This window comes from Physcomitrium patens, chromosome 8 (assembly GCF_059467195.1).
Source record: "Physcomitrium patens ecotype Gransden chromosome 8, ASM5946719v1, whole genome shotgun sequence".
NCBI classification, from domain to species: domain Eukaryota; kingdom Viridiplantae; phylum Streptophyta; class Bryopsida; order Funariales; family Funariaceae; genus Physcomitrium; species Physcomitrium patens.
This window is the reverse complement of record NC_143417.1, coordinates 11,224,397-11,247,232: the sequence shown is the minus strand read 5'-3', so window position 1 is coordinate 11,247,232 and position 22,836 is coordinate 11,224,397. Positions and strand designations below refer to the sequence as shown.

At 34.7% G+C, this 22,836-nt stretch overlaps 3 protein-coding genes across 7 annotated transcripts; 2 read left to right on the top strand and 1 right to left on the bottom strand.

Moving 5' to 3' along the window:
• Window positions 1–4,212: 4,212 nt before the first annotated feature.
• Window positions 4,213–6,577, top strand: LOC112285734 (adenine phosphoribosyltransferase 4). Of its 2 annotated transcripts, none has more exons than XM_024526813.3 (7): window positions 4,213–4,321; window positions 4,715–4,805; window positions 4,952–5,062; window positions 5,192–5,284; window positions 5,589–5,738; window positions 5,956–6,014; window positions 6,260–6,577. In XM_024526813.3, the coding sequence occupies exons 2-7, from the start codon at window positions 4,724–4,726 to the stop codon at window positions 6,317–6,319; spliced, it is 555 nt and encodes a 184-aa protein (XP_024382581.1). In that variant the 5' UTR covers window positions 4,213–4,321; window positions 4,715–4,723; the 3' UTR covers window positions 6,320–6,577. The 2 variants fall into 2 exon arrangements, with proteins under 2 accessions (XP_024382581.1, XP_024382582.1); XM_024526814.3 differs by having other exon boundaries at window positions 4,213–4,386.
• An 806-nt stretch (window positions 6,578–7,383) lies between these two features.
• LOC112285733 (uroporphyrinogen decarboxylase) lies at window positions 7,384–10,808 on the top strand. The gene is made up of 6 exons (XM_024526812.3): window positions 7,384–7,585; window positions 8,017–8,141; window positions 8,811–8,921; window positions 9,105–9,293; window positions 9,457–9,915; window positions 10,286–10,808. The coding sequence occupies exons 1-6, from the start codon at window positions 7,420–7,422 to the stop codon at window positions 10,466–10,468; spliced, it is 1,233 nt and encodes a 410-aa protein (XP_024382580.1). The 5' UTR covers window positions 7,384–7,419; the 3' UTR covers window positions 10,469–10,808.
• Window positions 10,809–16,443: 5,635 nt separating this feature from the next.
• On the bottom strand, window positions 16,444–21,919 carry LOC112285481 (uncharacterized). Of its 4 annotated transcripts, none has more exons than XM_024526348.3 (9): window positions 20,517–21,919; window positions 19,958–20,162; window positions 19,699–19,786; window positions 19,241–19,413; window positions 18,967–19,054; window positions 18,562–18,774; window positions 18,214–18,284; window positions 17,850–18,055; window positions 16,444–17,728 (listed from the first exon to the last, which is right to left on the bottom strand). In XM_024526348.3, exons 1-9 carry the CDS (start codon window positions 20,539–20,541, stop codon window positions 17,709–17,711), a joined length of 1,089 nt encoding a protein of 362 aa, XP_024382116.1. In that variant the 5' UTR covers window positions 20,542–21,919; the 3' UTR covers window positions 16,444–17,708. The 4 variants fall into 4 exon arrangements, with proteins under 4 accessions (XP_024382116.1, XP_024382112.1, XP_024382113.1 ...); XM_024526344.3 differs by having other exon boundaries at window positions 16,444–17,723; window positions 20,517–21,912; XM_024526345.3 differs by having other exon boundaries at window positions 16,444–17,723; window positions 20,428–21,911.
• Between the last annotated feature and the right edge of the window lie 917 nt (window positions 21,920–22,836).

The following is a 22,836-nucleotide window of genomic DNA, read 5'->3' as shown; positions in this document are numbered from 1 at the left end:
AGCTATCATGTTCTATTGCATAGACATTAAAAATATTTGAAGATTGGAATGAGTTCTCTATGGTAGAATCGCCCCTTGAAGCCATATCGGAGGTACTCAAAGATATGACTTCTTTTCATGTTTTTATTTGTGTGAAGGAATCTAATTTTTGTAGTTTCATGATGTTTTTAGTCCTAATATTTTTTCATTGAATACCACATCATTTGAAATGATTATTTGTCTTTTCTAAGAATTAAATAATCTATATATTTTGATTACTAAATCATAATCTAAGAATAAATATCTAATCAATGTAGATTATAACTTATTTAGTTCATATTTGAAAATATGTATATGTGGTAAGCAACCAAAAATTTACAAGTGATCTATTATAGGTTTGATTCTAATGTAGACCTCTTTAGAGATTAATCTTTTATTTTTGCTAGTTAGATACCTCTTTATTATGTAAGTAGTTGTGTTAATGACTTCACTCCATAAATACATTGGAGCACTACATACTATTGACATATTATAAGCTTTGGTAAATAGTATTCTATTGATTTTTTCTACTATTCCATTCTGATAGGAAATATGTGCTTGAGTCTTATGATCTACTATGCCTTTGTCTATTAGAAAATTCTCAAAATCTCATGAAATATACTCACCTCCTCATTTAGATATAAAGGTTTTGATTTTTTCTCTTATTTCAATGTCGACTAAGGCTTTAAAACTTCTAAAAGTTTCAAAGGCTTATGACTTGTACTTAAGAAATAAGGTTTATATTTTCCATAAGAAATTATCTACAAATGTCATAAAGTATATAGATCCTTATAAAGATGCTAAAAGCAAAGTTCTTCAAAGGTCTAAGTGGACTCCTTCATTTCTTAATGTGACACTTGAATAACTAATCTTAAGAATATTTGCTTTTGTTTGCTTTCTTCAATACAATGTTCACATGGTTCATCCTATATTTTGAAGTAAGCTAATTCTTTGACATTGTGAAGCATGTTGTATAGTATTTGATAATTAAAATATCCTAATTAACCATGCCAAACATCAACTTGGAAGATTTTATCTATCTCATAGATTTCTATAGTTGTTGTAGTGGTTTACAATTTACATCGTCTATTGGTGGATTCTATTATTTCTTTTGCTATAATCATAGTGATATTTCATGAGCTAATGCTTTGACAAGTTTGCAATCCAAATAAAATAATGTAACTTTAATCAATTATATTTTTTTATTGAGAATAAAATTTTAGTGATTTCCAATATATAGAGAATATTATTGATTTTTTATTTTTATTTTTATTTTTATTTTTTTCCACTATATTTTAATAATATTTTTTCCTTACTTTTAATAAAATAATTTTTTCTACTAATAAAACATATGTTGTGATTTCAAACATATTCAATAAATCTCCAATAATATGTTTGGTTGCTCTTGAATCTAGATATCAATTAGGATCTTGGATTTGAATATTTAATGACATCATAGCAACTTCAAACACTTTTAATGCATTTATTGCTTGCTCTAATATCAGCTCATCATAAACTATGTTGATGTATGGTTTGTATTCTTGTCTTTTAAAACCTTGATGGTTGGATTTTTCTAAGAAGAGATAATAACATCCTTGAGAGAAGTGGCCTTATTCTCTACAGTTGTTATAATTGCCTCTTTACATTTTTTTTTATTCATTTTGGTATCCTCATATAATGATTTAATAGCAAGCCTCTTTATAAAATATCAAACTTTAGAAATGTAGTACTCAACATTCTTAAAGTTTTTAGAATGTGTTGTGATGTCTCTTGTGTTTGGTCATTGATAGTGCTTCATATTGGGTGTAATCGTCTTTCTTTTGAGATTCTTCAAAAAACAACTTATTATACAAGCATTCAAAACTATGAAGTTAGACTTAACACATCATAGCTTAGGTAAAAAGATCATAGCTCTTTTGCAATACTCTAAACATAATTTTTACTACTTTGGCATTTGATACTGGATCTCCTACTCTTGAAAGTTGAGTAATCAATTCCTCTATCTTTTTGATAAAATTTTCTATCATTTTTCTCTCTTTTTAATTAGTTCAAAACTTCTATAATCTTTTTTGTTTTACACATCTCTTTAAGATACATGTAATACCATAACATTCCCTCTCTTAAAATTGTTTTAATCTTAATCTTTGACATTCCATCTCATTTTGATGTTGATTAGCTTATTATTAACGTCATTCAAAAATCTATTGTTGCATCTTCTATTATGGCTATCAAGACACCTGCTTGTATAATACCATGGATGCATTTTCAAAGGAGTGTACAAATCATCCTTTAGCTTTATCTAGTTGTTTCTTTAGTAATTGGAATATCTAGTTGTCTAGTTATTTTGTTCTTGGTCTCAAACATTGTACTCTATGTCAAACTCATTTTGATACTATATAGAAATAAAATCAATGATAAATTGACATCTAAAGAAATAGAATATTTTATTATATTATACTATTCACTTTGCAATGTATTTATACATTCTAATATTGATCATTTATCTATTTTATTGGAAGCAATAATTTTGCAAGTTAATAGATATAGAACAATTTCTACTAAGTTACTATCTCTTTACATAAATAAAAGTGATGTCTTCATGGCTTTCTTATATCAACTTGGTTTTAACTTATGTCAATTTGGCATTTAATAAAAATAAAATTTCTTTTAACCTTTTATGATAAGATGTATCAGTTAGGTGATTTGTTCTAACAAAGCTACTTCTAGAACCGTGAAATGGCTACAATAATTATGGAAGAATTTACTACTATGCAAATGTCATAATTTCTAGAGCCTTAATTTGTCAACCAAAGTCCCATCTTTGAAGAAGTTTTACAAGCTTCATGTCTTCTAAGTAGAATTTATTATCTTCTCGCTATACTTTGTAAATCTAATAATGAGATCAGGAATTATAACACCTCAATGCCTTTTGAACAAGATGACAAAGTGCTTCTATACCTTTGAAAATGCTTCTACATGTTTTTTATTTGATTGATTGTTTATTTGTTTTTTTTGTTTTTTTTTTTTTTTTTCAATATATTTTGTTTCAATTATTTTTTAGAAAAGAAAAAGTAAGTCTCTAAAATTAATGTGAAGACATGAATAAATTAGTTTGTAGAAAAAATTAAGGCAATCCAATTGCAAATTGGTATAGCTATCTAAGATTAGTTAATAAATCAGGTTATTTTTTTCTTAAAAAATATAATAAATTTTTTGATACTTTAAAGATTTTTTTTTAATGTATATTATTTTTGAGATCTTTTTGCAAATAAATGAGCTTATGCCAATAGAAAAGATCACTTTCAAATAATGTATATATGTATATATTTATTTATGTTGAATAAGGATAGAAAAATTCTTTTTATACTTTGTACAATGATACCAAACATAAGTTCTAATCAAATAAAAGAAAAAGTTACTTAAGTTCAAATTTTATGTCATAAACCATATAAGATAAAACATACACATACATACAAAAAATCACATCTAGATTACTCAATTATAAATAATATTTTAAATTATTGATATGTATTTTACTTTGTTGATTTGAATTAGTGTAATCTCATTATATCCTAAGTAAATAAACATAGAATTAAGAACTAATGCTTTAATCAATAACTTGAGCATAATAAAGGTTGTAAAAAAACTAACATTTTAGAGCTATGACATTAGTGTATCAATTTATATTTACTAAGTTAGTTAGTCAATTAGTAGAATAATCCAAAAACAAATGATATTTTTTAGAGGTTCTTTTTGTTTCAAGAAAAAGTTGCACATTACTATAAAATCAAAAAGACAATAATGTCTTTAATAGTAACCACAATAGTTTTTTGCATTAAATAAAAAAATGTTACTTTTCTAGTAGTATATAATTTTATAGTTACCAAAAGTTAGTTACTATAAAATTATATACTAAAATTTCTTCAAAAAACATCTGATAAACAACGCGAGGATGACCCAAGCCCGTGCGCGCTTTTGGGTGTCCACATTTATGGTCCGCAGTTTTGGGTAACCGTGGAATCAGCAACAGAAAGATAAGCTCCAAGCAGAGGCAAGGTAATATTCCACTCGCCGAAGGGACCCGGTACCCGCGCATGGAACATTCCCTGCGCGGGTACGGGCCCCTCCGGTGGTACCGTGCGCCACTTGACACAGACTGGAAATATTCTCGTTCACACAGTGCTAGGGCTTCAGGGTGTGAGCCGTGGCGCATCTTGTGGACTTGCCGTGGCGAGCTACCTCCACGCTCCCGCTTCCGCAATTTTGTTGCAGTGCTTTGGATTCTCGTGGTTGCTCGTCTCAGGTGGTTCACTTCTTAACTTGCTTCGTTACGCGCCGCCTTCTCCTGCATTGTCTCTTCATATATATGTATATATTTTTTTTTCTTTTCACTTTTGTTGAGCTCGGTGAGGGTATCTAGTTTTGGTGAATAAATGTGCAGAGTGTAGAATTTGCTGTGGGTTATGGGCACAGTGCCTGTGATGCGGTTGTTGTTGTTGTTGTTGGAGAAGCCCTTTGTTTTGGGCTCGAGACTTGAATAAAATATGGGACGGTACTGGTTCCATTTTGTAGAATTATGATTATGATGATGGTCAATGTGGCAGCAAGTAGGAGGATTGGATTTGAATTGTGGGTTTTTGCGCTCGCTGTTTCTGAGTTAGTTACTGACGAAGCTCTGTAAATTGTGTGTGGACAGGAAGTGAAGATGTCGGCCTCCAAGGATGGCGACCCTCGGATCCAGTATATCTCGGACAGCATCCGTACCATTCCTGATTTTCCTCACAAAGGTACTATGCTCCACGCCATAGTCGTCACTCTCGGTTTTGTTTTGCAGTGTTCGTGACATGTGGTTTTTTTCTTTTTTCACCTTTAGCGAAGGTTTTGTATGGAATTCTCTTTCGTAGCGCGAGTTTACGTGATGAATTTGGTGCAGGCATTATGTTCCGAGATGTGACGACGTTGCTGTTGGATCATAAGGCTTTCAAAGACACGATCGACATCTTTGTTGAGCGTTACCGGGACCAGAAGGTGGACGTCATTGTGGGTGCGATGCCCTTGACTCCCTTGACGTACCATAACGGTTTTGTGTAATAATTTGAAGGCAACCGTTACGTTTATAAATTTGGGAAGATTGTCTGGCTGTTGTTGATTACTTTCGTGCTACTTTTTTCAGGAATTGAAGCTCGAGGTTTTATCTTTGGGCCACCCATTGCTCTTGCCATCGGTGCGAAGTTTGTGCCAATGCGCAAGCCTCGTAAACTTCCAGGTAAGGGTTGACAGGCACTTTTTCTCTTAATCTCGTGATTCATGAAAGATTAGGGCTCTCAATGGCTTTCGTCGTCCGTGGAATAGAGTTTTCAATGTGACCGAGACTTCATCCTCATGTAGCTTAAAGGTGTATTCGCTTTCTATTTCTCAAGCTGCGAAAGCATGTCAGCACTTATTATCTAGAGAAGCTAAATACATTATTTCAACATTTTTGTGATATCGATTGCTTTGTATGTGCTTTGCATACTAAGAATCAAAATCCTTGACAATTTTGTGCTGACGTCCGTGTTCACATGTCTTAGGCCCTGTGATTAGGGAAGAGTATAGTCTAGAGTATGGTACCGATTGCATTGAGATGCACGTTGGAGCCATCGAGAAGAACGAGCGCGTAGTTATTGTTGATGACTTAATTGCCACCGGAGGCACTCTTGGAGCTGCCATCAAATTGCTAGGTTTGCTTTCTTTCTTCCTCTCTTACTTAAATGAGAACTGTTTTCGAACATTTAAGCAGGAAACTTTGTCTTCAACAACCTGTGAAGCATGGCGTTTTGTTTAGACGTTGGATCCAACTACAGGAAGAAACCTAAATGTGTGTTTTCATGTTAGCACTAGTTTTGTCGAATCTTTGAGATGTTTGACCTTGAAAGTTGACACCACCTTGTTTAACAGACAAAGTTGAAGCGGAGATTGTGGAATGCGCGTGCTTGGTTGAGCTGGTAGACCTGAAGGTATTTTTCTCCCACTGCATAATCTGTAGGGTTGCTTTCTCTGAGGCAATTGTAAGAGTTCAATGCCGTCTGGAGCTTACAGTTTTATCGTTTATCCTATGATGACGTAGAATAACCGAAAATCGTAATTATCTCCAGCAAGACTCCTCTTTTTGTGTGTTGTTAACACATCTTCATTCTTAGCTACAAAGAGTTTAATGCCGTCTAGTATCTGCTATGTTGATGAACTTGGAACATATTTGCAGGGTCGTGAGAAGTTGTCGGGCAAGCCGCTGTACATCTTGGTGGAATATGAGGGCGAGTAAGCTTCACCATCCCCGAACTGTCGCCGTGGTCATTGGTTCTATGAAGTGCCAATCCTATATATATGGAAACACGATCTGCAAACATTATGGCAAAAGCAGATCGTACTGCAATTAATTTTGAGCTACTATCGATTCTTTGATTTTCGGTTTTCCAAGGTGTATGACTTTGGGTCAGAATTATTTAGACAACCTGGTTGTCTGAACATTCATATATACTTATCTCAGAGGATTATGCTTTACTGGGACCTTTTCTTCTAACCTCGGAAACGTAATTGTAGCATCACCTACTCCTGCATTGCAACAGTGTAAACAATCACTAGAAAGTCCATGTTTCAGTCCTTCGTTTGAATTGTGTTTTAAACAACACTCGTCACATGCCTCCTGATGTTTCTCTTACCTGTCTTTCTATCCTTTTCAGTACAAAACTTGCGGCATGCCATAATTATAAGTAAATTACTTTTGAGATGTGTCTGACCGTATTGATTTTTTCAAAAAGATTTGCAATTTATAGGTCACCTGTACTCACTGTGATACCTACCAATGCTAATTTTAATTCACCATTCTCTCGGAACGGCGAGCCTCGTGTATTGTCGTCACCCCATGCAATATTTTTTTCACATTATCCAGATCCGAACACATTGAAATCCTCTGAAAACGATGAGAAAGGAACTGCGCTTAGCATACAGCGCTCAGCAGGCAATGTGAAACGAGATCAAGGCGGAGTCTCTCACACACCGTGAATATCCTCACGTCGGAAAGCACCGAAAACTAGTGGTCCACAAGGACCCAGTTACCTTAGACGAGCTGCGACTGAACAATTCCTGCCACAGGAATTTGTAATTCCGCGATTGACTCCGTCGAATCTGAACCGCGACTCTGCATGCTGCAGGATGGCCCAGCGATCGCCTGGATGGAGAGCCTGGATATGGCCACACAATCCACATCCAGCCAATGGGAGCACGAGCCTCGTTCCTACCAAATTGCTGCCGTAGAACTCATCCACTCCAACGGCCGTGTCGATATGGCTATGGCCTTTCGCACACACAGAGCTAGTTATTTCTCACCGTAGCAACCCACCCGGGCCTCTGGAACTGGGTGCGATGGCCACCACCGCTGCTTCTCTCCCTGCTGCCACCTCCAGCGCCGTTTCGTCCAGCTCTTGCAGAGTTTTTGGGAATTCGCGTCCGTTGAAGACGTCATGGACTGGCGCCAAGGTTTTGGCCGTGAAGCCCAGGACTAAGTGCGTTGCGCAGGCTGTTGCTGCTGGTGTGTATGGCTGCCTTGCCCACGTAGCGTGTTCTGGTGTCGTTCATGGGTTTTCTTTTCCTTGGTCACTGTGACTCGTAACATACTTCATGGAGAATGTTGAACACAATGTAGGCTGCCTGGTTGAATTTTGAGTTATGGGGTGAAGCATGTACAGGTTTTGATTGAGGCAGGAAGTGGTGGAGTAAGTTTTTAGGTTCTTGGACGATGGTTGGATGGAATGTGAGTGGAGGAAGTGACTGATTCTAGGAACTAAAATTCAATTGTTATATCAGTTTGTTTATCTGTGTCGTGGCGGAAGTTCATTCCCTCTCGGTCTTTCTCTGCGTTTAATCTCCGGGTTGATATTAACATACTGTGGTTTTTAATTTCAAGCATCTGTCAGTTCGGAAATGGGAGGTTTAAAACAGTGCGAGGGTTTTGTGTCTCAGAAATTAAGGAAGCTGGGGCGAATGTGGACACATCCTCAGATCCTCTGCTCCTGAGGGCGGTGCGCGGTGAGGAAGTCGATAGGCCGCCGGTGTGGATGATGAGGCAAGCTGGCCGATACATGAAGGTACCCATTTTGAATCTCAGTCTGTCGCCCAAATTCGCATTCTCTAGCTCATTTAAGACAGGTCCTTAACTCTCCCTTTGTCAGAACCCTCCTGGTAGAGTGTTAGTTTTTGTTTTTCGATAGTATAAGCAGTTGAGCCTGTAGGGGACCAGTAAAATTTTAATCTCGTTTTCTCTAAGCTCCCCTTTAGGATCACGACTCATCATCGAAACGCAGCCAACGAACCTTTCTATTGAAGTCTACAACCTCCATGTACTCTTTATCATCTAGAAGTCAGACAGGATGAGTTTTTATTTTAGAAGTGGCGTCTGCATAACCCGCATATAATAACCAGTACAAGGTCTGAAGCCAGGGCCTGAGGTTGTGGCTCTTGTGAAGTTGAACATATTGAGGAGTCTAAATTCTAATGACCGAAAGCTAGGGGCAGGAGCATTGACTTTTCAATAAATGTAACGTATGCGTTGGGCACTGACTCGAAGTAGTATTCCATGGTTCATTATCGAGAATAGACTCGTTGTAGAGAGGTCATGGTCGATTGCAATGAGACCATGTTCCAGGGTTTTTAATGTTATCAGTAAGGCACAGAGGTCTTGATCTGTGGACTTGCCCGGGAGATAGGATTAATTCTAAGTGACTTGCTGCGATGGTTCTGTTGTACATTACCAATAGGTGTATCAAGATCTATGTCAGAAACACCCTACTTTCAGGGAGCGCTCTGAGAATGTGGATTTGGCAGTCGAGATTTCATTGCAGCCATGGCGAGCATTCAAACCCGACGGAGTACGTCGACCCTTCTGCACTAAAATTTTGATCCTTGTTTCTGCTTGACTACACCTAGCAGCCACAGACTTCGGATCTCAAAATGCTCAGTGAAAGTAATTGCAGCTCTTTGAATTGCTGAAGGAGTTCGCTTTGGAAGGCATTCTTGAACTTCTCGTTCTAATTTGCGAGCTCCGTGTGCAGGTTATTCTATTCTCAGACATCTTGACCCCATTTACCGGCATGAACATCCCCTTCGATATCCTGAAGACCAAGGGCCCTATCATTCATAATCCTATTCGGACCGCTGCCGACGTCGCCAAAGTGCGAGAGTTGGTACCTGCTGAAGCGGTGCCGTATGTCGGCCAGGCTCTTACTGCCTTGCGTGAGGAGGTAAGACGTCACCTGCATCATTTTAACAGCCGTAATGGGAAGTTGTTTTGAAGTGAAGTTCAACTCTTTGGTAGTCAGACAGCAAGATTACAACTTCATTTCAAACTTAGCTTGGTAGAATAAATGCATTGAGACGTTTTGCCTATTTTGGTATCTTCCACAGGTCGGTAATGCTTCCACAGTTCTTGGATTTGTTGGAGCACCCTTCACGTTGGCATCCTACATAGTCGAGGGCGGATCATCTAAACATTTCACCGTAATCAAGAGGATGGCTTTCGAGACTCCTGAGGTTCTGCACTCTCTACTTCAGAAACTTGCGGAATCGGTTATCATATACGTACGCTATCAAGCTGATTGTGGTGCGCAAGCTGTCCAAATCTTTGACTCATGGGCAACCCACTTGAGTCCAGTAGATTTCGAGGTGTTCAGCCTGCCCTACATCAAGCAGATTGTCAGTGCAGTGAAGTCCACCCACCCCGATCTCCCATTGATCTTGTATGCAAGTGGAAGTGGTGGCCTCTTGGAGCGGATGGCTTCTACAGGGGTTGACGTAGTCAGTGTTGATTGGACTGTTGACATGGCTGAGGCCAGGCAGCGTATTGGTACTCAACTAGCTGTTCAGGTAACCATTCGTACTGCATCTAAGAGTTAACCACTGTTCATTCTAGTTGTCAAAGCTTATCTAAGTCTCACTCTGATTGTGGATACTTTCAGTAATTGACTTGCGAGCCACTTTTATTTTTATTTTTTTGTTTTTTTGTTTTTTGTTTTTTCTTTGTCATATGCTTCATTCAACTACCTGGAACCTCTAGTCATTTTTTGTTTCTCTTTTCCATGGATAAGACAACCTTTTTCTTTTTTCCTTTTTCTTTAATTTATTTTGTATCTTTGTAGGTGTTGTGCCGAACTGTCGTCTGATCTCCGATATCTGTGGATGCCACTTGAAGTGATAGAATTTGATAATCTAACATACAATGCTATTTTATGAGCAGGGTAATATGGATCCTGCTGCTCTGTTTGGAACCAAGGAATTCATCGAAAGGAGAATACATGACACTGTTGCTAAGGCCGGGCGGCACAAACATATTCTAAACCTTGGACATGGTGTGTTGGTGGGTACACCTGAAGAGAATGTGGCGCACTTTTTTGAAACGGGTAAAAGCGTACGATATTGAGATAGGGTCCTGAGAAAGGAGGTAGTTGTGAAGGTTTAGTTGTCGAGGAATGGAGATTTGATTCCTGGAATTTTAGTGAGAATCCTGGTTCCCATTTCCAGTTAGGTACTGAGGAGAAAATGCAACAGTATACACTATCTGTCTGGGCCTTCTTTTAGAGGTACTTGAAATCCGCAGCAAGGTTATCTCCATATTGCATTTTGAAGAGGCGCTTCCAAGCTGGCATCGAAACAGCCGCAGAAAATGTTTTTATTCTAGATCTCCACGCTGGAAAACTCCCCTACGTCGGCGGTCTCACCTTTCTAAATGAAGTTTTCATCAAGACAATTCAACTGGGTAATGCTATTTCTCTGATAAAGTAATATTAGAAAGCATCTTTTTGTCTGAAAATGAAAAACAACAAAGATTTTTGAACCGTACAACGGATACAAAACTGAATTTTTCAAACTAACATGCAAGATCAGGTTGACAATCAAAATACAATATAAAACTAGCAGGGAATGTGAAGCCACACATAAATATGCATGTACATTTCTGTTAGATATAATCAATATACAGTTTAGCAAATACTTCAACACACAGGTCACTGAGCTGTACTATTGTACTTATTTCTGCTGATTCGTAAGAAACCTTCCATGAATCTCAGTTTGAAAGATTGTAGTCAATATCCTTGGTATATACGTAAATGCACACAACTTGTATTGAACTCCTCTGCACAGAAGCTAAAAACCCAGCAATGAATTCTTGAAATTAGCCAATAATTATCAATGGAATTCAAGATTGACTTCTAGAAGCACACTTTCATGATATCGACACTGTAAGTGTATGGATCGTTCTAAGGATTACTGTCATTACTAAAATTCTGACTCTCAACAATTTTAAAAATGTGCATGTCATGGATATGATGTACTGTATCATTACTCATGAGTGATGAACTTACAAGTAAACACACACAAGCATTTACACAGTTATTAACACAAATTTCATTCATCCTTCTCTTCCTTTGAATGTCTTCCATATATTTTTCAATAATTCATACAATAATGATATTAAATATGAAAAATAAATGATATATTATCTCTTTTGTCTCAAAACTTATTTTAAAAGAAGAAGAAAAAAAAAAGAAGAAAGAACTCAGTGAAATAAAATACACATCCAAGAAGCAATTAAAAAGAAAGAATAAAAAAATAAAAATAAATTAATTAAACTTATAATGTTAGAGTGAAATACAATCATATAAAAATAATTTTTAAGTATGTATTACCATAACTTTGCTATAAGTATGTATGCAAAAAATTCATTTACTTGTATTTCTAGAAATGTTTACGACATCAAATGGATTAACATAATACTAACATTCTAATAAAATGTAAAGACTACTCTTTGTAATATGGTGTTATGATTTGCAAAGTCGTGTGATTTCATACTTGAATTAACTAGCTGAAACCATCATGTTGTCATGGAAAGTTTGACTTGAAAGAAGCATTTTTTTGAAGATATGTTTGTAAGCCAAAAAATATTTTTAACAATTTTCCAAAAAACAAAGAAATAAAATATACAATAGAACTTTTAGCTACAAAGTGAGCTAACTAAACTCATGCATTGTAATGGATAATATGCAAATAAATTAATTAATTTTGTTCAAGGAACTACTTGTTAAAGCATAACTATAAAAAAGTAAAAAATGTATTAATGCATTCAAGGATGTACTAAAGTCAAATTTTGAAACAATAGATAAATAAATAAATAAATAAATAAATAAAAATACTAATACTAATAACTAATTAATCAAAAAAAATTAAAAATATTATTTTAAGTCGAATTTGAATTCTTGTTATGAAGATGTATCTTAATAGATAGGAAGAAGTGAATTAAGAAAGTGCTATATAAAGTTGACTATGGGAAAAAAACAGATTCTTGTCGATCCAAACTAACAATGTTGTATTCCATGAAGTTTGCTTAAGAATGCACCATATACTTGGCTATGGAAGGTAAAATAGAAATTGCAACAAAAATGTACTAACAACTCTAATAGAATCCTAAAAAAAATCCAAATAAAACTTAATAATGCTAATAAAACTTTAATCAAACCCAAAAAAAGTCTTCAAGAAATTACAAAAGAAACATAAAGAAATCATAAATTAAATTTAAAAAATATATATATAATAAAAAAAACTTAAAGAAATAATAAAATAAAAATCTTAAAAAATATCAAAGAAATAAAAGAAATATTAGAAATAAAAATTCTAAATAAATATTAACTAAATCCTAAGCAAGTCTTAAACTCTAAAATAAATCTTAATTGAATCCTAACTAAATCCTAAGCAAGTCTTAAATTCTAAAATAAATCCTAATTGAATCCTAATCAAATCCTAAATCTTAAACCAAATCTAAATAAAATCCTAATCAAACCTTAAACTTTAAACAAACTCTTAATCAATATTATAGTAGATTGAGTCATCAATAACTAATAATCTAAACATTGATTTCAACTCAAAATATATGCACCTTTGAATTACTAAGTTGAAAACAAGTACAATAAATCTAAAGAAGATCAAATCTACCAAATAGAAGATAAATCCAAAAATTTGTTTAGATGTTGATCAGCCTCATTCTTCAACCTTGGTACCAATCTCCTAGTGCCAATATCTCTACATTCTATTATTTTATTGCTTTCAAACTTTATAAAGTTATTGAAAATTAAGTTGAATACTATTGTGAAAAAATTTAACTCAATCAAATTAGTAGATTGTTGTATATCTTAGAAACTCTTTTTTATTCTTTAAACTCCAATTCTTGAGACCTTAGTATGTTTGAATTCTAACAACCTTTAAACAAAAAATTAGATTAAGCTCAAAATGTATGACACAAAATTAATACAACACCAATATTACTCTTGTAAAATTTTATCTATAGATCATTTACTAATCTCATACAATTCTTTAAAATATGAACTCTTTATATTTCTTATTTCAAAAACAACCTTGACTTTGCAAAGTCTTTACATAGTCAATGCAAATTCAAATCACTTGAAATTAATATCATAAGAACCTCTCTCAAGAATTCTTTTAAACTTTGCTCTTTAATCAACCAAAGAACCCTATAATTGCTATAAGTACACAATTTTGTGCCTCAAGGTTTGATTTCGACCTAGATTCATAATTGGTCCTCTTTGGATATCAATTCTTAGTTTCATAAGGTAAGTTTTAATAAAAAATACTCTTAACTCCTTAAGAATGTCCATATTAATTATTTTTCTTATGCACTTATATTTTTCTCATTTATGGCTAGTTAAAGTAAGTAGAGGTTTGTTTTACAAAAAGGTAGTATTAACATTTATCAATTTTTACTATCTCTTTGTCTATTATGTATATTTCTAAATTAATTTGCTAGAATATTTTTATTTAATCTTCTTTATAATATAATCTTTTGGTCTTTCACTTAATGGCCATGTTACAATATGACAATGTACTTCACCAATGGTCCTTATGACTTCTTTATTATTATTGCAAATGTAAGACATATTAAAAATTGATTTCTTTTTAAAATAAACAGAAGTTATTTTTTTGAAGAAGTTAATGTAACCACAAAATGAATATTAAGTTTCAACAAATTGGCCTAGAAAAATTCTTAATTCAAGAACTCAATCCATTAATTATGTAATTACCAATTGAGTTCCATTGCAAAGTCCTCAGTGAGGGGCAATATTTCTTAGTAGCATCACTTGAGATCTCATCTTGAGACAAAGCCTTGATCTAGCCATTCTAAATGGATTAAGCAATTAGATAAACATTATTGTTGTTGTCACCATCTTTAACAATAACTTCACCAATGCTTAGATATTCATGTTTTTTTCTTAAAAAGATGGCTAGAGCCTTTTAACTAATTTCCTCCACATTATCTTTTTATCTTGATAAAATAATTTTATTTCTTAAAAAGCCATCATTCACTACACTGTCTTTTGTTAGCCTTGAATAAACATCATCAACTAATAATATTATTTGTCAATGAATAACCATGTAATTAGGAAGTATAACTACATTATTAAGCAAAAAGCTTGTATTTATTTCAAATTGATAAGCAAAAAATAGAAATATTAATCAACTATAATGCAACCATAAAGAATAAAAATGTACCACCATTGTATACAACCTCTATGTGCATTCTATACTTGAAGAAGCCAATTAATAAACTTGATATTTGCTTTGAGTGATTTTTAATTCAATCTCATGTTTTCTTTTAATATAAGAATATTTATTTTTATAGAGAATATGGTTGTATTAGTCAAAAATAGAGAAATAATATTAAAAAATATATTTATAAAAAGTGTGAGTTGCTAATCATAAAATAATGGATTAATAAAAAAATTCCATGTTTTTAAAATTATGTTGCAATATCTATTATGATAAAAAAATTGGTGCAATTATTTTTGAACATAAAAGATGGAGGCTAAAATTCTATTTTTACTAGCAATGCCAATTTGTATCAAACTTTATTTTTTGTTATTATTAATAGGTATGCTTAATGTCATATTTTTTTACTATTAATCATGATATTAGGCAATCTTGTGGAATACTTTAATTATTATAAATAGAATAGAAAATTTGACAATTATACTATATATTGAAAAATATAAAATATTTTATATGGAATTGTGTATCACAACCCACATTACACCTATAATTATTTTGTATTGGTTGTTGAATATAGTAATGTAGTTAGTACAATAAGTTTTTACAAGTTATAATTATAGATTAGATAAACATTACATAAATTTTGATTAAGATAAAAAAAAAAAATATATATATATATATATATATATAAGATAATATTGTTGTAATATATTGTTGGTATTTGAATTGCTAAGTATTGTAGATGCCATATTCATAGTGCTTTTTAGGAAGAATTATCAAGAATGAATAATAAGTCATGTTGGTTGTGATTGATTTCTATAAAGATTTTTTTTGACATTTTGTAGAAGAATACAAAGCCATTTCGTGTTAATATATCATGCCAATGTTAAATACAATCTAAAAAGAAGTATCACTCAAAAAAGAATAATGTATATAGTGTCTATGACTAGGTAAGCAAAAGTATTGTTGAATCAAATTTCAATCAATGTAATTGCTACTTGTGAGAGATATATGATGCATCTCAATATTGTGACTTTTGATATTGGAGTAACAAGATTTGGCAAGACAAAATTTGTGTATAATAACAAAATTGGTATATTTTCATGTAAAGTATTAGAGAAGAGCATTTTAAATCAAAATACTATCATTAATGTAGACTTATTTCTTTAAGATAAAAATAAGTTTAAAAGATGTTAATATAATCCTCATTCCATAAATTATCAAATTAAGGATTTAAAAAAATTATGATGGCCGTTAAATTTTTAAATTTTTTTATAATTACTAATTTTTAATACTATCAATTTATAATTAATACAGATTCTAAATAAAGTATTGTCAAAAATTTCTATGTACTCTTAACATTAAAGCAACCTTAACCATGGTGGATAAAACTTCTCATTATAACAAAAGACCTAAAAACAAATTTAGAAATAATATACATAAGAGGTTATCTTGTTATTTATCTTTTGCAACCATAGTCCAAATCATATCAATCCATTCACTTTCTACTAAATATGCAAAAATAAATATTTGAAATCCACTACATTGAATCTAAAAGTTAAAGATGGTAAAAATCTTATACAACACAAATAACACAAACTTATTATTACTTTAATTATACCTCAATATTGATAATGTATTGTATATTAAAATAAATAATTAATTAAATAAAATCACCCATTTTTTATGAAATGCTTTTATAAAACGTTGTCTCTTTTAAACAATAGGAATTGAACAATAAAGTAATAAAGTAAGCACCATAGTAGCCAAACCACTCTTATTAAGATACCTTACTAAATAGAAAAGGATGTGGAGTGGATGTGTCTTCTATCCACACACATGATGCAAACTTATAGTTTTTTTATAGTAATTAAGTTCTTTACAAGTCGCATTCTCATGTGCACTGTTCAACGACTCCCTCTCATTATCTACTCCATTCTCGTAACTCTTTTTCTTTTTTATAAACATATTTCATGATGTGCGATGAGATGGTCCTGTTAAACCATTTTCAGTTCAGTACAGGAGTTCCTATCGAGGACGTTTCAGCCTTAGAAGGTTTCTCCTACATGCTGGTATCAAACTCAGAGCATGATCAGAAGACCCCATCTTACACATGCAGAATATATTTCTAGAAAATCAAAATAACTAGCAACGTCAAACTAGCTATAACAACTGGAGCATTTCAGCAGGAAAAGCATCGAGAGTCCAGAGTCGACGCTGACATGAGCACTCCTTTTTTTGCTTCGTAAACGACATTGATCGATCGGTTCAATGAAACCAGGAAACTGAACGTTGTCGTCTTCAGATTTCGAGGTCAGTACCGATTTCAACACTTTTTCATGTGAAGCACAAAACGGAATATAGTTGGAGTCTATTGGAGCATTGCGATCCGAGAAAACCCTCCAGAAACATCTACACAATGGATTAGCTTGATTTCTGTAGATATGTTTTTTCGCGTTTCAGATGTTCAAATTCCTGCTAGATTCAGACTTGAGATCTATGTATATGATGCAGATTTGAGAACATTTGACTTGGAGTGTCAGCATCACATATGCCAGTAACTAGAGGTATTCTTGAGCTAATTGTGTCTTAGACATTCAAGCACGAACTTAATGCAAGAGATATAGCCCTAATATACCTTGGACAAGTATGATCAGAGATCATGGTCTTGGAGAGGATGATCCTACCAAGCCGTTCCTTGGGTTCCATGCCACGGACAACCACATACTTGCTTTGTAGGTTTTTCAGAGCTTCTTCACCTGCCTCCGACATCCCAGTAGGAGAAGTAGGAAGCGACATCTTCCCATGCTTATGTTTAAGTCTTTTGATGTGATAGAGGATGCCAGGAACAAAAAGACGGCGTCTCTCAAGCTCCTCCATAGTCATTGAGGTCCTTGTCGCCACAGTCATTACAACTGGAGCAGCAATTTTAATGTCAGATTCTTCAGCATTCTCCTTCATTTTGGGGATGTTCGTACTAAGCTGAACATCAACCGACGTAATACGGGGTTCTTCGATATCGAGGCTCACTGTCCCGGTGTTTAGAACAGTTGTTGCAACGATTGCAGTGCCAGATGCTTCAGCGTCATAATTCCTTGTGGATATATCTATCTTCTCCAACGCTGGACTATCACAAAACAGTCAAATAAGTCACGTTCTTCGATAACACGAGTCAGTCGGTACACCAGTAAATGCATGCTTGAGGGAATGTGATTCGTATCTGCGAATTCCAGATAGCATAAACTTACACTTCTCCACCAAGATACTACTTGTTGAACTAGACGCAGAAGCAGTGTGGAGGTTGCCAAATTTCTGAAATAAAGCTGCTCCTGCTTGTGCGCCGACGGTGGATATTAGGCTGCCACCTGTAGCAAATAAGGTGCCAAAGTTGCTGTGGACATGTCCTAATGCGTCCAACAGTTTCTTCGTTGTTTCGTCCTGAACAACTTCACTCCTAGTAGAGTTTGACAACAATTCTATAAGTAAATCAAACTGCACAAACTCAATAGTGATGGGTGAAAGTAGTAACTGAACACAGCGGAAATATCAAATACTAGGATCGTACGTCAGCAATATCTGACTGGGGATTATACTGGATATGAAAAGACAGACCAGCTTGTTGCTAGAATTTCATTACGCAGAGCCTCAACTGCCGCCGGGGTGATACGCGGTACAATATCATCCTGTTTCAGAATTCCATGATGTAAAGAAGAACGACTGTGAAGCAGGTGTAGAGTGGTTACTCCGCACTAAAAACTTCTTAATTCCTTCTGAAATCTAATCAAGACTCATCAGCTCTCACCGGGTATTTAATAAAATAAGGAAAGATGAGCAAGTCCAAATAAGCACAGATTGTTACTAGCTGGAACGCGTTAGATCTTAATTGGTAGGCTCGTCTTAACCATAGTTCAGGTGTTCATGAGTCGTTAATACTAGTTCCAAGGAATAAGAAAACAAAACCTGGAGGACAATATTGTGGATAAAATTGGATGACTCTGCCAATTTGCGGTCTACACAAGGGGCACATCCATAACCCCAACAGAGAATTTTGGAGGTATTCACTCCAGACTTCTCTTTCGGTATGAACCATCCATCTGTAGCGTGAATTATCATCGCCAAAAGACCACCTGTTGCGGCTCCCAAGGAGTGCCCTGTTACAACCAATTTGTAACCCTGCATCATGTGCAGAAAAATGTTCAGGGAATCTGTGAGAACTCAGTAGCATCACTCGCAAACTTCTGCAAACTGATTCATCACATTTTAAAAAAGAATGATATATATAAAATATTTTAAGTGTTATAAGTTCACATACGAGTTTGCGGAGGAGTTAACACAAAAAACATACAACATGCGAGAGATCCAAACCAGATGCTCTGTAAGAAGACTTTGCAGTATATGGCCCTCATTCTCGAAAAGCCATCTTGCTGCTCTGAGCATGCCTGAGTGTGCAGATCTGGATCAGGGACACACTCGTGTTCACATAACCTCCTGGGAAACACCAGTGAGTAAAGAAATACCTTGACTGAAACTTACACCCCAAGGGGCACAAAGCACAAAACGTAAGCAACATTTTAAAATCTTAGTCAATGAAATTTGAAACACGAGCAATGATATGTATTACTGAGTAGAATTGACTCACCCTTCAAGAAAATTTTCGATATTAGGATTGACGTCTGTGAACATATCTTGTTTCTGATATGTCCCGCGGATTGAGATGACAACGCACCTCCGGTTATGGTGAATCCCGATAAAAAATGCAGGTTTGTTAATGCCAGCGTTTGCTGTCATCTTCACGAGATCCTTAACATTTAGCTGGAAAGTTACAACCCATCCACACAATTATTTTAAGATTCTACACTGCGAAATTATAAAATATTGTGATAAGTAAGCCGATGCAGCAACAGAGTCACTGTTACAGCAAACATTCACCCGATTATCCAAAATCACAGTTACTTGAATCAAAGAGTAAGTCAACGGTCAAGCTTGCGGCAGCAAGTTTGGAAGGACAATGTATGATCAATGCATAACAACAAAACAGTATCATAGAAATTCATTTTAGACATAATGCTAGCAAGATCATGTCAACAGTGATATTACGTCCAATTTGGTTGCAATTGCTTCTTTATCATTTTCATATGCAGCATGAGACCATCGCATCCATTCCAGCATCTCTGCTAATTCATTGCTGCATTTAAAATTATACCGCATACAAACCTGTTGGTTTCTCTACCAAGAAACGACATCCAAAATCCTCCATGAATTTTGTATAATTTAGCCAAGAGAAAACCAAGCAGCTAAACACCTAGACGTCCAACGAGGTAGACTCCACAAAGAAGGTGAATGACGGTCGAATTACCTATCATTAACTTCAATACCATGGGTGATGGTGTCAATGGCACCATTAAAAGCGTGAAGATGGAAGACCTTGAACAGACCTGCAGTCGTGTCAGATACATTCCATCTACTTGTCCCCTGCAAGCTGTCTCTCAAATTTGTAGACAACGTTGTCAATGCGCTGGCAAGTGTACAGGAACCCAAATGCTCCCCTGCACAGAGGTCGCCTGAATCACAAGAATTCGAAACGAAGATCAAAATTCTCTGTTCAAGATTATGCCTTTTCTCTAGAAAGAGCTAAAGAAGGAAGCAGTACATTTTATTTCTGCGTGTTGACAACTGCACATTATTAGTTCTGCTCAAATGAAGAAACTGAGTCTCACAAGTTTGAATCCTTTCAACAAAAGATTCTACGTACTGCTCACATCATGACGTGTATTTCAAATGGCTCGTAACCAGAAGATAAGGATAGTATTAGTATAATAAACTTACAAACTTTCTGCTCTTCCATCGAATATTATTCTTTCGGAAATATATCATAATAGTCTTATCAGAAGCATCAGATCATCTCCAACACTCACAATTGTTGCTTTTGATAGGTGCCATTCTTGGATAGATTCGATTCGGGCATGTCACGTTCTTGAAGCAGACTAGTATTGATCATACGAGAAGATTGCAAGAGAGCAGCTGCAGTAGTGCGAGAGTTGTGCTACATCTGACGATTGGACTCCGCATCGCTTAGTAACTACTTTTCACCGCGTCTGAACGTCCCAAAAGACTTGGCATGATCATGGATCTAGAAGGCTTCAGAAGGATCCAAAAACCCATCTGACGATCTACCTCCTCACCAACTCAAAAAGTGGAGGCAAATCCATCAACTGAGGGTCGCAGTTTCACATCTAAAACAGCATTATCTACACTTTTTCTTTATGTTCTCTGTCATCTGACCTACGAGACTGCAGAGGACATCTCTCTCACATTCAAAGGTGTCAGCATCGTGGCTAAAATCACAACCTCTGATTGCCACAACTCGCTTAACTTGAGAATTTCCCCCTAAAAAGCCCGAAATTTATCCCAAAGTCCATGTACCGTTGAATCGAGATCTCCAATTGAAAGCTTCAAGAGCAACTCTTCAGGGAATGAGAAATCTCCGTTTCATTTTCTTCCCATTTGAAACACCACAGACACGACGGGAAGACAGACTGTAAAACCGTATTGGAGAATGGCCGGAAAGCTTCCTTGTGCTGAAGAAGAACCAGAGATGTCCGTAAGGTCACGATCGAATTCCCGCCAGAGTATAAACACTTCAAAAACTCACAGAAGAACTAAATACTTCATGGGTGCTACGCAGTGAACGTGGATGATCGCTCAAGGTGTCTCCTCATCGCACAAGTCCAACATGACAAGCGTCTATTCCCATCGATTACTTCCACGTTTGTTCACACTCTCGTTCCCTTCAAACGATCATGCGCGTATTCCATCCAATGGTGCAAAAACCTAAAACGTCTTAAAAGCTCGCAACCAGTAAACAAGGAACGTCACATAAGATTAGCCAACCCTCATCGAACGGTTCCATCCTAACTAAGCGAAATAAAAAAAACAAAACAATAATCCACAAATTCTCACGAGCTGCTTCCATGACATTACTATAGACCTGGAATCTCTGTGCTGGTCACGATCAATTCGAACTTTAAATGTTTGCATGCCTGATTTCAGCAAGATCTGTATAGTATTGCAACTCATGGCGTTCCCTCGGTAATTCAACTTCTTAGTCTGCGCAATCACTGCGATCGAAGGAGGAGGAGGAGGTCCGTGTGCCAAAATGCAGAGACTCGACGGCTCGTGCAATCTGTGGACATCTCGCAAGCTTCTCATTTCCAACAATTTATCAAAACTTCCAGAAAAATCTCAAGCTCTGGCAAGTCGCGTCAGGGGTGTTTTCCGCGATGTAGAAGACGACGGATTCAGTCCTAGAATGTGTGCGTTCATGACGCGGATTCTAAACCAAAACTGGCGTGTGAGGGGAAGAAGAAGCTGCCACTTCTCCCTTTGTCTAGTCAGTAGTAAAGTTGATTTAGTGGTATTAGATCAATGATAGTAGGTAGAAAAGTAGATAAAATAAGGTCTAAAGGTTAATTAGAATATAAAACTATTTTATTTAATTGTAATGATTAAAAGACTTATCAACAATAAAATAAAATAAAACATTAAGATGGAAGTATTAAGTGTTGTTTGTAGGGAATTTGAATCTAATTGAAATAACTTGTTGTTTCAAACTTAGGCACTTGATTTATACACGGTTGTGGTAGGCTATAACAAATAAAGTATGTGCTTATAAGGTCATGTGTATCTTTGTGTAAATAATGCAATTTGCATGTAATTTTTTTGAGATTAATTCATCAATTTATTTAATTGGTGTTATTCTTTACATAAATGTTTTCTACATTATTTTACAAAATCATGGTTTAAAAGATCACAGCGATTATAAGATAAAACTTTCCAACATTAAATAGAATCCTTAGATCTTATTTATACAAACTAGTTTTATGTCTTGTTAAAAACATATATTATTTATTTTAAACTACTATAATGTTTACAATAAGTATAGACTTTAAGTTTTAACATTTTGAAGTGATTTAAGAAGTTTTTTTCACTTAATTAAAAGTGTTGATTTCAATTTCAAAACACTGTAATTCTTATATATATATATATATATATATATATATATATTCTTAAGTACTTTAATTTTATTTTACACTACATTAAAGTAATAACTTTCATATGTCACATTTAAACATTCTATTTCTTTTTTTAAATATTGACAAAGATAATCTTAAGTTATTAATTTCTACCAAAAAAATTAATTTGGAGAATAGATTTGAAAATAATAATACAAAAAAA